Source organism: Nerophis lumbriciformis, linkage group LG07 (assembly GCF_033978685.3).
Source record: "Nerophis lumbriciformis linkage group LG07, RoL_Nlum_v2.1, whole genome shotgun sequence".
In the NCBI taxonomy this organism is placed as follows: Eukaryota; Metazoa; Chordata; class Actinopteri; order Syngnathiformes; family Syngnathidae; genus Nerophis; species Nerophis lumbriciformis.
Genome location: NC_084554.2, coordinates 31590836 through 31608201, shown reverse-complemented (window position 1 = coordinate 31608201; position 17366 = coordinate 31590836). Strand labels below are relative to the sequence as shown.

The 17366-nt window shown below is 41.7% G+C and overlaps 1 protein-coding gene across 1 annotated transcript in view; it reads right to left on the bottom strand.

Annotated features, from left to right (window-relative positions):
- The window catches only part of ofcc1 (orofacial cleft 1 candidate 1), a 219548-nt gene that overhangs the window by 185952 nt on the left and 16230 nt on the right, over positions 1-17366 (bottom strand). Inside the window, exons 4-6 of the mRNA XM_072913410.1 lie at positions 17244-17305; positions 16046-16163; positions 4962-5204 (exon numbers count right to left, since the gene is read on the bottom strand). Coding sequence (XP_072769511.1) covers positions 4962-5204; positions 16046-16163; positions 17244-17305 — 423 coding nt within the window. The remainder of the gene's footprint in view (positions 1-4961; positions 5205-16045; positions 16164-17243; positions 17306-17366) is intronic.

Here is a 17366-nt window from a genome sequence, read left to right as displayed (position 1 = left end):
CATATTACGTCTTTTCCAGTTGTATGATTTAATCAATAACAAAAACTATCTATATAATCACTGTGCTATCGATACTATGCTATAACACTTGGTATCAGTATTGTTGGCCTTTGTATTGCTCTTCCCACCTCGGTTTACATTCAAGAGCGCTAGCTTGCGTTTAGCATATCCTACTAAGAATATTGTCTTATAAGTGGCTTTTTGCACTCTAGAGGGACATTAGCCGCTCGCAAGAATGCTACACTGTGTTGAGGACGCGTTCGTTCGCCTGTCACTGTCAAATTTGCGAGATACAACTCGGATATGTGATCAACGTGCAGTATCACGATATAAGAATAGTATTGAAAGCTCTATCAGCGGCCAAATGTATATAGTTTATATCTCTATATCAGGGGTCACCAACGCTGTGCCCGCGGGCGCCAGGTCGCCCGTAAGGACCAGATGAGTCGCCCGATGGCCTGTTCTAAAAATAGCTCAAATAGCAGCACTTGCCAGTGGCTGCCTCTATTTTTTAAATTGTATTTATTTACTAGCAAGCTGGTCTCGCTTTGCTCGACATTTTTAATTCTAAGAGAGACAAAACTCAAATAGAATTTGAAAATCCAAGAAAATATTTTAAAGACTTGGTCTTCACTTGTTTAAATAAATTCATTTATTGTTTTACTTTGCTTCTTTTAACTTTCAGAAAGACAATTTTAGAGAAAAAATACAACTTTAAAAATAATTTTAGGATTTTTAAACACATATACCTTTTTACCTTTTAAATTCCTTCCTCTTCTTTCCTGACAATTTAAATCAATGTTCAAGTAAATTTATTTTGTTTATTGTAAAGAATAATAAATACATTTTAATTTAATTATTCATTTTAGCTTCTGTTTTTTCGACGAAGAATATTTGTGAAATATTTCTTCAAACTTATTATGATTAAAATTCAAAAAAATTATTCTGGCAAATCCAGAAAATCTGTAGAATCAAATTTAAATCTTATTTCAAAGTCTTTTGAATTTCTTTTTAAAAATGTTTGTTCTGGAAAATCTAGAAGAAATAATGATTTGTCTATGTTAGAAATATAGCTTGGTCCAATTTGTTATATATTCTAACAAAGTGCAGATTGGATTTTAACCTGTTTAAAACATGTTATCAAAATTCTAAAATTAATCTTAATCAGGAAAAATGACTAATAATTTTCCATAAATTGTTTTTTATTTTTTCAAAAAGATTCAAATTAGCTAGTTTTTTTCTTCTTTTTTTCGGTTGAATTTTGAATTTTAAAGAGTCGAAATTGAAGATAAACTATGTTTCAAAATTTAATTCTTTTTTTTTGTGTTTTCTCCTCTTTTAAACCGTTCAATTAAGTGTTTTTTTCATCATTTATTCTCTACAAAAAACCTTCCGTAAAAGGAAAAAAAAATGTACAACAGAATGACAGACATAAATAAAAATGTAAATATATAAAATATATATAAAAATAAAGTGTTGCATATTTCTGTTTCTTTATATATTTATTGTGAGAACTCATTAAGATGATCAGTGTTTCCACAAAGATAAATATCATTAATTATTAATAATAACATAGAGTTAAAGGTAAATTGAGCAAATTGGCTATTTCTGGCAATTTATTTAAGTGTGTATCAAACTGGTAGCCCTTCGCATTAATTAGTACACAAGAAGTAGCTCTTGGTTTCAAAAAGGTTGGTGACCCCTGCTCCATATCATCTATATTTCGCAATCCTACCCAGCAAACAACAGTTTGTTTTGGAATATTTAAGGTATCTCACGGAAGCTGCCCAATCAGATCCGTACTTTATACATACTGTATGTTGTCGCAAAGTTGTCGGTTGTGTTCGTGATCCCAACAAGCGGAATCAGGAGACACCGTGCAAGTAGGAAAAGTATTCAATCCTTTGAACAGGCAAAATGACAAGTAATCATGCCGCTTGGATGTTCACATGAAGCCCAAGGAAAACACCTAAAGCTCTTAGCACAGCGCGATCAAAGATACATGAAACATAGGCTGTAGTGTAACGCTAACAGGAATCAAACAGTAGCACAACGCTAGTACGTAAACAGTCGCCTAAAGTGAACTATGAACCAACTGGACGGCCAGACTGGCATATATAAAGGTGCTTGATTTGAATAGGCCACAGGTGCGTGTCCTAATCACCAAACAGATGCAGGTGAGGGCGATCAGCGCTCCTAGCAACAAGAGGATGAGCAAGGGAGAAAAAAGAAGAACTAACAACACAAATAAACACTCAACACAAGAGAACTATAACAAAACTAAAACAAGACGACATATGTTCTCACAATAAATATACATACAAAAAAACAGTGTAAACGGTAAGTGTTGAGCTAACCCCGGCAACAACAACACACAACCATTACTGTTTACTGTATGTTATCCATCCATCTTCTTCGGCTTAGCCAAGGTCGGGTCGCGGGGGCAGCAGCCTAAGTAGGGAAGCCCAGACTTCTCTCTCCCCTGCCACTTCGTCCAGCTCCTCCCGGGGGATCCCGAGGCGTTCCCAGGCCAGCCGGGAGACATAGTCTTCCTAACGTGTCTTCCCCGTGGCCTCCTACCGATCGCACGTGCCCGAAACACCTCCCCAGGGAGGCGTTCGGGTGGCCCAAGTTAAAGTTAAAGTACCAATGATTGTCACACACACACTAGGTGTGATGAAATGTGTCCTCTGCATTTGACCCATCCCCTTGTTCACCCCCTGGGAGATGAGGGGAGCAGTGGGCAGCAGCGGTGCCGCGCACGAGAATCATTTTTGGTGATTTAACCCACAATTCCAACCCTTGATGCTGAGCGCCAAGCAGGGAGGTAACGGGTCCCATTTTTATAGTCTTTGGTATGACTCGGCCGGGGTTTGAACTCACAATCTACCGATCTCAGGGCGGACACTCTAACCACTAGGCCACTGAGTACCCACCTCATCTGGCTCCTCTCTATGTGGAGGAGCAGCAGCTTTACTTTGAGCTCCTTCCGGATGACAGAACTTCTCACCCTATCTAGAATAGAATAGAATATAATGGACTTTATTGGCGGGGCTCTCTAAGGGAGGCGGAGGAAACTCGTTTCGGCCACTTGTACCCGTGATCTTGTCTTTTCGGTCATTACCCAAAGCTCATGACCATAGGTGAGGATGGGAACGTAGATCGACCGATAAATTGAGAGCTTTGCCTTCCGGCTCAGCTCCTTCTTCACCACAACGGATCGATAGAGCGTCCGCATTACAGAAGAGGCCGCACCGATCCGCCTGTCGATCTCACGATCCACTCTTCCCCCACTCGTGAACAAGACTCCGAGGTACTTGAACTCCTCCACTTGGGGCAATATCTCCTCCACAAACCGGAGATGGAACTCCACCCTTTTCCGGGCGAGAACCATGGACTCGGACTTGGAGGTGCTGATTCCCATCCCAGTCGCTTCACACTCGGCTGCGAACCGATCCAGTGAGAGCTGAAGATCCTGGCCATATGAAGCCATCAGGACCACATCATCTGCAAAAAGCAGAGACCGAATCCTGCAGCCACCAAACCGGATCCCCTCAACGCCTTGACTGCGCCTAGAATTTCTGTCCATTAAAGTTATGAACAGAATTGATGACAAAGGGCAGCCTTGGCAGAGTCCAACCCTCACTGGAAACGGGCAATGCGGACCAAGCTCTGACACTGATTATACAGGGAGTGGACCGCCACAATCAGACAGTCCGATACCCCATACTCTCTGAGCACTCCACACAGGACTTCCCGGGGTACACGGTCGAATGCCTTCTCCAAGTCTTATGAGTAATTTTTCAGAGTATAAGTCGCACCGGAGTATAAGCTGCACCTGCCGAAAATGCATAATAAAGAAGGAAAAAAACATACATAAGTCGCACTGGAGCCCGGCAAAACTATGAAAAAAACTGCGACTTATAGTCCGAAAAATACGGTAGTAAGAAATTGCGTTATCGTTTTATTTTGACCGTCGATAACAGTCTGAAACAGGTGTTGCAGTACCAACGCCTAAGTGGAACAATTTATGCCAGCTTTAGTCAGTCCTGCAAAACTTGAGCTCCACAATTTTCCAAATGTGCACACAGAAAGCAGAGACACTTGCATTCCTCATTTTCACTCACATAAAACATGACTTCCCCATTTTTTTTTGTAATGAATATTTGATTTTGGATTTGATTTACATACGCGGTGTTAAATGTCATGTTGAAAAAGTTGTTTTATTCATGCCAAGATTCCCGGAGTTTAAAAAAAAAAAACCTGGAGGCTGCGATTGTGGCATATTTTCTATTTTCATACGCCTTCATAAGCATTTTACATTGAGAAATAGGGGGAGGACTTTTTGTGCTGTGCTGTCTAGGGTGATTGTTTTGATCGGCGAAAACTAGGACGATAATGCCTTATAATTTCAATACATTTAAAGTATGTGCAGAAAATTGTTACATTACAGTGCAGCCTGGATAGCGGGGCTATGTTAACACAGGATATTGCTTTGTTGGGAGGATTGCATCTGAGGCAGTGTTTTACTCCAATTTCCCATCAATGCAAGTCTCCCGTGCAGCGTCAGAGTTGCAGAGGCAGCACATGGTTTGCATTTATGCTTCTTTTTCATCATGCACACATCTGAGGGAGAGACACTTCCCCGAGCATAATGTAAATAAGGGGGCGGGGGGGCACCCGGTTCTGTCTTTCCGTGGTTGAATAAAAACATATTAGTGTCAACAGAAGAAATGGAGGCAACATGTCACTGTTACCTGCCAAAGACCATCTTTCTGTTGTCATTGAGGCGTGCAGGCCTTATCTGTGGATCTCGATGCTTAGTGCAAACCAAACACACTGTTTACACACAGCTAAAACAACATGGTGGTTAAAAATCACTCATTCATATCTCGCATTGGAGTCGTGCTAACAGACGCATATTAAAAAAAAAAGAAATGCTTTTTGGAAAGAGCTCTCACCATGACCAGGTTCTGGTTGATGTGCAGGTCTGTGTCGTAGACGTGGCCCTGGTGTTCAACAGGGTTTGTGGACACCGTCCATTCTTGTTGTTCCTTCTTGTTAGTCCAGGCGAGAGCGGGGCCTCCGAGGTGGCTGTGAAGGGCCACGCTGATGCTGTAGAGGCCCCTGGGGAGCTTGTCTCTGGTGGCCCTTAGACAACGCACGCACACATCCACAGGCTGGGGAGTTTTTTTGTTGTGCACCTATAACACACACACACACACACACACACACTATAAGATGTGTAGGCGGGATGGTGAAGGTTGCATCAGCCACGTAACAAGTGTGACATCACCCAAACACGACACGGGTGGTTGATTATAAAAGAGCGGCTTTAAGGAAACGCACCCTTTGTGTTCCTCTTATTCCATGCCCAAGAATTTGTACAGTTTGGAGGTGCATTTTGCTCAAGTTTAGGTCAAACACACCTTTTCCCTATTGACGGGCGCTCGAAAAAGACTCGAGTTTCACCGACTCACGGGTGCTCGTCGAAGACCCAAGTTTTATTAACTCACAGCTGCCCGAGAAAGACTTGAGTTTTACAGACTGCCAGGTTGATCGACAAAGACTTGAGTTTTACTGATTTCCAGGCACTCGCCAAAGACTCAAGTTTTACTGACTCACAAGCGCTTGACAAAGACTCCAGTTTTATGGACTCACGGGCGCTTCACAAAGACTCCAGTTTTACTGACGTACCAGTGTCGGACAAAATCTCAAGTTTTACAGACTCACAGCTGCTTCACAAAGACTCAAGTTTTACTGACTGACTAGTGTTCGACAGAGGGTAAAGTGTCTTGCCCAAGGACACAACGGCAGTGACTAGGATGGCGGAAGCTGGGATCGAACCTGGAACCCTCAAGTTGCTGGCACGGCCACTCTACCAACCGAGCTATACCGCCCCGAGAAAGACTGGAGTTTTACAGACTCCCAGGTTGATCGACAAAGACTTGAGTTTTATTGATTTCCAGGGACTCGACAAAGACTCAAGTTGTACTGACTCACAAACGCTTGACAAAAACTCCAGTTTTATGGACTCACGGGCGCTTCACAAAGACTCAAGTTTTACTGACTGACTAATGTTCGACAGAGACCTGAGTTTTACAGATTCAAAGATGCTCGACAAAGTTGTATTGACTCGCAAGAGCTTGACAAAGACTCCAGTTTTATGGACTCACAGACGCTTCACAAAGACTCCAGTTTTACTGACCTACTAGTGTCGGTCAAAAACTCAAGTTTTACTGACTCACAGGTGCTTCACAAAGACTCAAGTTTTACTGACTGACTAGTGTTCGACAGAGACCTGAGTTGTATAAAGATGCTCGACAAAGTTTTACTGACTCGCAAGCGCTTCACAAAGACTCAAGATTTTCTGACTCACAGGCACTCGACAAAAACTCAAGTTTTACTGACTCGCAGGCGCTTCACAAAGACTTGTGTTTTACAGGCTCACATGTGTTTCACAAAGACTCAATTTTGCTGACTGAAAGGTGCTTCACAAGGACTCAAGATTTACTGACTGAATAGTGTTCGACAAAAACTAAAGTTTTCCTGACTACAATGTGCTTCATAAATATTCAGGCTTTACTGACTCACAGGTGCTTCACAGAGACTTGTGTTTAACAGGCTCACAGGTGCTTCAGAAAGACTCGAGTTTTACTGACTGAATAGTGTTCGACAAAGACGAGTTTTACAAACTCAAAGATGCTCAAAAAAGACTCAAGTTTTATGGACTCACAGGCGCAACACAAAGCCTCGAGTTTTACAGACTCACTAGTGTCCAACAAAAAACAATTGTTTACTGACTCACAGGTGCTTCACAAAGACTCCAGTTTTACTGACTGAATAGTGTTCGACAAAGACTCGAGTTTTACTGACTGAATAGTGTTCGACAAAGACTCGAGTTTTACAAACTCAAAGATGCTCAACAAAGACTCAAGTTTTACGGACTCACAGGTAATCACAAAGCCTCGAGTTTTACAGACTCACTAGTGTCCAACAAAAAACTATTTTTTACTGACTCACAGGTGCTTCACGAAGACTCCAGTTTTACTGATTCACTAGTGTTCGACAAAAACTAAAGTTTCCCTGACTACCATGTGCTTCATAATTACTCAAGCTTTATTGACTCACATATGCTTGTGTTTTACAGGCTCACAGGTGTCTCGCAAAGACTTACTGTACGTTTTACTGACTCACAGGTGCTTCACAAAGACTCAAGTTTTACTGACTGAATAATTTTCGACAAAGACTCGAGTTTTACAAACTCAAAAATGCTCAACAAAGACTCAAGTTTTACGGACTCACAGGTGCATCACAAAGCCTGGAGTTTTACAGACTCAATAGTGTCCAACAAAAAACAATTTTTTACTGACTCACAGGTGCTTCACAAAGACTCCAGTTTTACTGACTCACTAGTGTTCGACAAAAACTAAAGTTTTCTTGACTACCATGTGCTTCGTAAATAGTCAAGCTTTACTGACTCACATGTGCTTCACAAATACTCGAATGTCACGGACTCAAAGGTGCTCGACAAAGACTTGAGTTTCATAAACTCATAGGTGGCTAACAATGACTTGAATTTTATTAACAAAAACTCAACTTTTTGGACTCTCAGGTACTTCATGACCTGAGAGTGCATTATAAAAACAAATGTTTTTTTTTAACTGTACTCACAGGTCCTTAACGAAGACTTGAGTTTTACTTACTCACAGGTTCTTTAACTGACACCGGTTTTCGATTTCCATCCCAATTCATGGGTGCATGACTTGTGTTTCACTGACTTGTGGCTGCACGGCAAAGACTGTACACTGGCTACTCTAAAGTATTTCCAAGTTTTAATTCTTTATTATTGTTCCTTGAAAATATGGTTTGCTAAATTGTGTCACTTTTGTTATATTCAACGCACCAACACAATCTTAGTAGTCGTTTCTCACTTTAAAAGTGTGTCACCATGGCAGGCCACACCCATTGCTCTGTCAATATGTACAAGGGGGGGTGAGGCCTGCAGTAATACTGCTCAAGCATCTTTGCATACCAAAACAACGACAAAAAACAATTTGGGCAGAAGTGAAATTAGTATAATTGGTGGCAAAGCGGTTTAGCCCACACATCTCACGTTTTGGGAGGTGACAGAGGCCTCCAAGCCCCCACACTGGAAAAAAAACGTGCATGGGAGGAGGAGGAGGAGGACGGGTAGAAAAGAGAATAAAGGAGCAAAGGAATACAAATATAATAGCGTGGCACCCCAATTTGCACATGTGTGTGTTTAAGAGGTATTGTTTGCGCGAGACGGCAAGGTGAAGGCAAAAGGTGAAGTGAGCCAATTTTTCCATATCAGAGGTGGTTTGTTCGCCCCGAGCCTGACTTGTGCCTAAAGTGGCGTAACATTACAGCACTCCTACTGATGAGATCAAAGGCTCGACAGAGGGATCCGCCATGCTCGGGTTGGCACGTCGCCGCCCTGTCGCCGACGTATCTTCTCAAGCCTTGAGAATGCACTCCTAATGGAGACAGGAAACGCCACATACAACAACTTCCTTTCTTTCTAAGTATGGGCTAATATTCGGAGATTAAGCTTTCTCGTTAATTATTTTCATTTTAATTAGTAAATCTTAATTAACAATGAACATTTACCCTTTAAATGTTTGGCTTGGGAAATAAGGGGGGGGGGGGGTTTGAAGAAAGGAGAGAATAAATATGACAATCTTTTTGGGACCTCCGGGCAGGATTACTGATGCAGGCTGCCATAGTTATTAAACACGTTCTAAATTAAATGCCTCCATGAATTTTGCACAGAAATACATTTTCATAGTTTTGCATGCCAAATGTGGCATTTCATATTTCATATTCATCTCGCCGCAGTCATTTTGGGGAAATGTCATCTAAACAAAGATTTTGTCATTTACCAAAAGGAATTACTATGCGTGCAGCAAGGTTTGGCCATTGCTTTTTTTCCTCTCTTCCCCGCTCCCTCTTCTTGCCCCCTATTCCGCCTGTGCCGGTTGTTTCAAGTCAGCAAGCCATAAAAAATCTTTATCTCAGTGAAACACAGCAATTTGGGAGATAATCGAATGGTGACTGGGGGGCACAAACGCCAGTCTGAGGAATTATACCACAATCTCCCCTGCATTTACAACCTTCCTCAAAGCCAGTTGTCACCCTGGAAGGAAAGCCCCTGACTGAAGATTCATTACATCTTTAAGCCAGCATGGTGGCATGGCTGCCTCATCCCCGCCTGCAACACAACAGCAGCACACTCCTCTCACAGCTGCTGATGAGCTGCCGTCTCATTTCACTCCATCTCCTTTTTTTCCTCAGACTTTCATTCCTAAAACCACAAAGGTCGCTAGAGCAAAGCTGCATAAATGATCGCACTGTTTGCACACTTGTGTAATGAAAACAGTGACGAAAGTTTAAACACCAAAAGGCAGGATACCTGTGTGTACACCATTTCATGCAATTACATCATCAGTTGCTTGCTTTTCAATACATGATCAAATCACATCTTGGCAATTGCTAAATATTTCCAAAACTTGAACATGTTGACTTCCAGATGATTTACTTTTTCCCACCGGTAATAATGTGTTGCCATACAAGTACTGTAGTACCTACTTTAGTGAAGTGAAGTGAACTATATCTATATAGTGCTTTTCTCTAGTGACTCAAAGCGGGAATGGAACCCGGAACCCTCATGTTGCTGGCACGGCCACTTTACCAGTATAATTGGTTCTGTGACCGAGCTCTTGACTCCAAACACTTGTTGGAATTCTTAATAATACTGATACTGTTGTTGATAGTATTTATTTTTGTTTGACTACTTTTGGATTGTTTTGCGTCATGTTTGTGTGTCCTCTCAATTGTGAGGTTTGCTATTCTGAATGTTGCTGGGTGGTTTAGTTTTGGAATTGGAATTGTATTTGTGGAGGGGGGCGTGGTCTGCAGACCTGCAGCGAAGCAGGGTGTGCCAGGACTGGCTTTGAGATTAGCGACAGGTGCGTGGATGGCCCACCTGGGCCTGCTTATCTAAAAGGCTGTTAAAAGGCAGCAGCCGGGGAGGAGAGAGGAGTTGGAGGTGGAGCACAAGCGAGAGCGAGAGCGAGACACACAAAGACAAAGTCAATTGCTGAAAAGCACATTAGAGACATTGTATTGAAGAATAAAACAGTGTTCAAACCCTGAAAAGGAGCTGTCATGTCGGTGATTGGTGGTTCAAGGAAGCCAGAGGGAAGAAACTTCCACAGTATTATTATGGTATCATTGTGTATTATTTTATTGGATTGATTAATACAAAAAAAAAAAAAAAACACCGTCAAACCTCCATCCCATCCCATCCATTTTCTACCGCTTGTCCATTTCGGGGTTGCGGGGGGTTGCCGAAGCCTAGCTCAGCTGCATTCGGGCGGAAGGCGGGGTACACCCTGGACAAGGCGCCACCTCATCACAGGGCCAACACAGATAGACAGACAACATTTACTCACTAGGGCCAATTTAATGTTGTCAATCAACCTATCCCCAGGTCCATGTTTTTCTGCACTTTAAATGAAGCTGATAAAATACTGTAACCTGATTGCCCACTGATTTGTAATTCACATACACTCTATGTATTGTTCTTGTATTTTAAATTGTCTATCATTATGTAATTTTAATATTGTTGTGTATTTTCAGTCCTGTGTATTTTTTATTGTGGATGTTAAAGGCACCATAAAAGAACTACAGATGGAAATTAGCATGGTGCCAAATCTGGTGCAGCCATCTTCTCAGTGGTTAGACCGCATGGGTAGGGAACCTATGGCTCTCGAGCCAGATGTGGCTCTTTTGATGACTGCATCTGGCTCTCAGATAAATCTTAGCTGACATTGGTAATCACAGTGTTAAAAATAACGTTCAAAATACAAAACATTCTCATGCATTTCAATCTACCCATCCGTTTTCTACCGCACCTGTGGAAGAAGTCGTAATAATGGTAAGAAGCATTTTATTTAATATTGGTTAGCTTCATAATAACAATGTTATTAAAAAGAATAAGAGACTTACTATACTCTAAAAATGCTGGTCTTACTATTTAAAATGCACGCATTTAGTTGTATTGAAATGAATTCAAACCAATTTTAGTCGATGCAACACAATTTTAACATGCCTTGAACAAAAAACCTAACTTTTAGATAATATTGTATCAAAACAATGCAATGGAATGTACTACTAACAACTAGTGTAGATTAATGAAGTAAGGTAGTAATAATGTACAGCACTTACCTTGGAGAGTGGACTTCTGCGGTATCTCTGTCAAACACGCCATAAGCAGCTTTTCAAAATTTTCATGGCTAAATGTGTACCGTTCAGATATTATTTTAAACATCCCCATTGTACTTCAGGAGGGTGCGGGCTCGATTCTATGTTAAACACATTATCATCAGCTTTTAAATATTTTAATGGATAAATGTACACTGTTTAGATATGATATTTAACATTCTTGGCTGGCGTTGGACTCATTCTGCTTCATAATGGTGCAGACTAGCCAAGATGGTCATGTTTTTATGATTTATTTATTTAATTCAGTAAATATCATCCTCTACTTCTTCTCAGCACCGTCCTTCACACCCACGTTCTTCCTTTTCATTGTTGGCAAACAACGTTATGCCCATATCTAGCTATAATGTAATGCTAGCAAGTAAGACCAGATGCTTTGGGCGAATCTTACAGGGTTCACTGTGACTGTTATGGAATCTAATGGCGGGGATGCCGGTAGCTCAAACGTGTGCTTGAAACTTAAAGCATAATAATTAGCTGAGGGACAGCTTTTATCTCCAAACACTCTTAGGTTGAGGTAACAGAAGGGAAATGGCAAATTACCGTAACTTAAACTTAAAAGTATCGTAATTTGGGGAAAATTGTTGTACCTACTAGAATTGCGCAAAAATAAATGATTAGACAGTTTGATATAATTACCTAAATATGGCCTTGAATAGAGATTATAGTGCTCGTTAAGACATTTTAGCCGTGGCTCAAAAAATTGAGAACAACCTTAAGTGTAATTTTTGGCTTTTACTATTTAGCACAATCCTGTAGTAGTTTTAACTGAATGAATTACACTTTCCCAACAAACCAAAATGCCCCACAAAACTAGTGTTTTACTCCACATATTTACTTGCCAAAAATATCGGGACACAATCAAGGAGGACTCTGGGAGTTCTATCAATTGACCATATTTAGACATTACACTGCAAAAAGTCAGTGTTCAAAACCAAGAAAAAAAAATTACAAAAAATAGGGGTACTTTACTTGAACTAAGCAAAATGATCTGCCAATAGAACAAGAAAATTCGGCTTGTCAAGATTTTCCAAAACAAGTAAAATTAGCTAACCTCAATAAACCACAAAATACCTTAAAATAAGTATATTCTCACTAATAACAAGTGCAATAACAAGAGACCTTTTTGCTTAATATGTTGAAAAATATTCTTAAATTAAGTAAGTGCTAGTGCCATTATCTTGACATAATGATATGCGCTTGGCATCATGACTTTTTTTTTTCATGCTTGAAGTAAGAAATTATTACTTTAAAAAAGTAGTTTTATACTTGTGAGTGTTGATGACACAGCTTTGCATCAGTTGATATTCTAGTTTCAAGCATGTTTTACTCAATAAAGTTAATCAAATCTCAGCAACAAGCTGTAATATCTTACTGAGATCATTTAGGACCAAAACACTTAAAACAAGTAAAACACTCTAACATAAAATTGGCTTAGTGAGAAGAATTATCTTATCAGACAGAAAATAAGCAAATATCACCCTTAGTTGAGATATTTAATCTGACTTAGATTTCACTTTTTGCAGTGTACTTCCTGGCCTTCCCCTAGTAGCACTCACTCAATGCGAGTACCAAGTGTAAAAATGTATTCTTTGTGGAGAATAAGGAGCCATTTTTCCCCGCAAGCAGTCCTGTTTTGTACTTACTGTAACTTCTTTGCTTCTTACATTGTTGAAAGAGTACCGACACAATTTGGCACCATCTGCAAGCGTGCCAAAGATAGAGATTTTCACTTTCAAACAAAGACAAAAATGGATAAAAAATAACAAATGTTTTACTTCACATCTTTAGTTGCCAAACACATTCAAAGAGGATTCTGGGAGTTCTATCATCCAACCATATTCGGTAGGACTGTAAATCTTTGTGAACCGCACGATTATATTCGATTCTGTCACCCCTGGCTGAAGTCTTGTCTGGGTTTCGTCTGGTTTCATGTTGTCTTGTCATTTCCTGTTTTATTTTGAAATGTTAACTCTCCCTCTCGTTTCAGATCACTTGCTCTTCCTCCAGTTTCACTGGTCTGATGTCTTTCCTGATGGCCTGATTGTGCCCACCTGTGTCACCCTCCCTCATGTGTATACATGTCTCGTCGTCCTCCTTTCCTGTGCCAGTGTTCCGTATCTTCTTGTGCGTACCTCCAGCGTTCCTTTGCCACAGTCTTGTCTACAGCCATAGCCACGTTTTTGTGTACCTTTTGATCCACAGGAGATTCTTGATTTGTAAAGTTTTGTCAGGTAAGATTAACTTCCTGCCTTTTGTTGTATTTGGTAGTTTTTATTCTTAGCCCCTTTTTCTCTCCGTAGCCGCAGCGTTTTGAGTTGTTAATATTTTTGTTAGTTTAGTGGTCATGGTTAGATCTGTTTTGATAGCCTGTTTCGTTTCTCCCGTTTTGGACTCCTTCCCTTGTCAGAATAAATATCTGTTTCTGAAATCCTGCATCTGTGTCCAGACTCCTATTCGGGTCGTGACAGATTCTTGGAGGAAACGATTCGATTCAGAATCGATTCTTGATTTTTAAACAACATTGGGTACCAGTTCTAATAACTACATTCCTCCATAAAATAGATAAACAGCTCTGACAAAACTTACATATTACTTAAAATAACATATATATATTAACAAAAAAAAAAAATATATATATATATATATATATATATATATATAAATATACACATATATATATATATATACACACATACATCAATCAATCATCAATCAATCTTTATTTATATAGCCCTAAATCACAAGTGTCTCAAAGGGCTGCACAAGCCACAACGACATCCTCGGTACAAAGCCCATACACATACATACATACATACATACATAAATAAATATATATATCAGTGACATTTGCCGTTCAAATACTGAGAAGAGACGGTGCGGTGATCAGCAGCCAGTTGAGGCACGTCACTCATGTGTGCCTCACCATGGATTGCGGACTCGGCTAACTGCTGACCTGCTGTGCAGTGAGACCGTATTGCTATATGAACTATATTATACATTTCCATAGTTTAGTTAGCTGAGGTATATAATGTACAGTGTATTTTGTCAACAACTGTATGTGTGTAACGTATTTCTTGTGCTGAGCGATCATAAAACGGCTGCAAAAGACGCACTGGCTGAGGCTCGCAGTAATCCGCCTCCTGCACCCCTGCCGTAGAATTTGCACCCCCTGACGGGAGTGTTATATCAACTAAAGCCCACACTTAAACTTTCCACGTGCAAGATTGAATCTATTTAAAAAAGTTATTTCATAAGAAGCCAAAAAGTGCAAAAACAATAATGTTCGTGTTGGAGGAGTTGTGAATGACTGCAGGGCCACAACATTAGGTACACCTGCAGACTGCAGGTGTACCTAATTCACAACTCCTCCAACACGAACATTATTGTTTTTGCACTTTTTGGCTTCTTATTAAATAACTTTTGTAACCTATTTTTATGGGCTTTCCTCTTTGTGATGTTAAGTTCCTGTTATGCACTGTTATACAGTATATGCCTTGAGCTCTTATTTTGAAGGCGCTAAGAGCAGAAGTGATGTCACGTTGCGGAGGTTTTTGAAAGAAGGTAAATAAAGTGGTCCTCGTGTAAACTGGAGCCTCCGTGTTTGTTATTTTGTAGTTTCATACAGTATAGGCGACATTTATAAACCCTCGGTTACACTTTTTTAAATAGATTCAATCTTGCACGTGGAAAGTTTAAGTGAGGGCTTTAGTTGATATAACACTCCCGTCAGGGGGTTCATTAATCCAGCACAACAGCGGCGCATGGACTTTATTTATAAGAAAGGTAAGACTATAATAAAGTTTTTTTATTAAATGTGCTTTTCTGTGTGCTACAGTTTGTATGTGTAAAATTAAAGTTAAGTTAAAGTACCAATGATTGTCACACACACACTAGGTGTGGTGAAATTTGTCCTCTGCATTTGACCCATCCCCTTGATCACCTCCTGGGAGGTGAGGGGAGCAGTGGGCAGCAGCGGCACCGCGCCCGGGAATCATTTTTGGTGATTTAACCCCCAATTCCAACCCTTGATGCTGAGTGTCAAGCAGGGAAATTGAATGCTGGTATGAGCTTTTAAACATAACCCGTTAACTGCTGCCAATCAAATGGTGAATAAGATACTCTTTATGGTTCATTTGTTTGTAAATCTTACTGTGATGAAGTCAGTGCCTCACCAGCCATCAACCTCACCGCACGTCACTGAGCATGGGTGTCAACTGCAAAGATTTTTGCTTTTAAACAAAAAAAAAAAATCCCTATAAAATTTTACTCGGCATCTTTACCTTTATGGTCATGAGCTTTGGGTCATGACCGAAAGGACAAGATCACGGGTACAAGCGGCCGAAATGAGTTTCCTCCGCCGGGTGGCGGGGCTCTCCCTTAGAGATAGGGTGAGAAGCTCTGTCATCCGGGAGGAGCTCAAAGTAAAGCTGCTGCTCCTCCACATCGAGAGGAGCCAGATGAGGTGGTTCGGGCATCTGGTCAGGATGCCACCCGAGCGCCTCCCTAGGGAGGTGTTTCGGGCACGTCCGACCGGTGGGAGGCCACGGGGAAGACCCAGGACACGTTGGGAAGACTATATCTCCCGGCTGGCCTGGGAACGTCTCTGGATCCCCCGGGAGGAGCTGGACCAAGTGGCTGGGGAGAGGGAAGTCTGGGCTTCCCTGCTTAGGCTGCTGCCCCCGCGACCCGACCTCGGATAAGCGGAAGAAGATGGATGGGATGGATGGATCTTTACCTGCCGAAGACATTGGGACACTGACGAGGAGGATTCTGGGAGTCCTGTCATCTGACCATATTTGGACACGGCTTCCTGGCCTTCCCCCAGAGCTCGGTGCGACGGGCCTTCAGCGGCACTGCACAAAGACACACCGGAAGCTAACGCTGTTAGCAACCTGCATTCTGGACCCCGACAATCTAATAACGCCGCAGCAACACACTTTGTCTCTCGTTCTCGTGCTCCCGTTCTCAGCCTTTCAATCTTATCAGAGGCAACGTAATAAGCCGCCGCTTCGCTCCGTCTCCTCGCTACGTCTCTTAATTCCTCAAAATAAAGCAATATCACAGGGACCCCGGCCTGCCTGTGACTGGGGATAAGATGCGAGTAAAAAGGAAGGATAATTCGGCAAATAAATGTTCAGCATCAAAGGCAAGGCGCCGGCGCTTTCTTTTCTTTCTTCCCCTGTTTGCCTATCAAAAGTATTACATGTGCTTTCATCAGTTCACAACAAGGCACAATGTGCCTCCTAATGCAATTACTCAACCTCCATTAAATCAGAAACAGTGGAGACAAATGAATTGTTGCAAAAACCACAAGTCAGCGCCGCGTCGCCCCTCTTTTTTTTTTTTCTTTCATGGGCAAACGTGAAATAATTTCTCATTCAATCCCAGGCAGATGTAGCCCTAGGTGATGCGTACAAAGTCTCCCGTGTCTAATAGCCACCCACCATTGATATCAGAAGGAATTTACAGGGTTCAAAGCTGTCGAGCGGAGGTCATAGCGCTAAACTCCCAACTACATTCATCTGACAGGGCTGGTGTCCAACTACCACCCACCCACCAAACAAGCAAACACAAGAGAAAGATCCTGATGGGCGCAGTACTTTCTTGATTCTATCATGTCAGCCGCCATGCCAGCCCGTAATTACTTAAAAACCCAAACACGCCAAGCCAGGTGCCCGCGGGGCGCTCGCTTTTTACGAGTTGTGACGTGTGATCTCCGGCTTCCAGTGGACGCGGCGAGAATTGATGCGCCTCCGAGCCCAATGACATGGACGGATTTTCATGGCCCCGAGCCATGCTACCCACAATGCATTGCGCGCGGAGAGGACTTATGCGATTACATGCTTCCTCGGACGTCAGCGGGGATGCTTTTCACGCGAGTGGCGGTGATGCGCCATCAGATGGGGAGGAATATGGAAATGAAATGGACTCACCAGTGGGGCGGTGTGTTGTGTCTGGGCTGGGTTGTTTCCTCGTGGCTTTGTGGGTGAGGGGCCTGTTAAATAAGCAGCTATGTTAATAACTGTAACCATACATAACAGCATCTAGTTAATGAT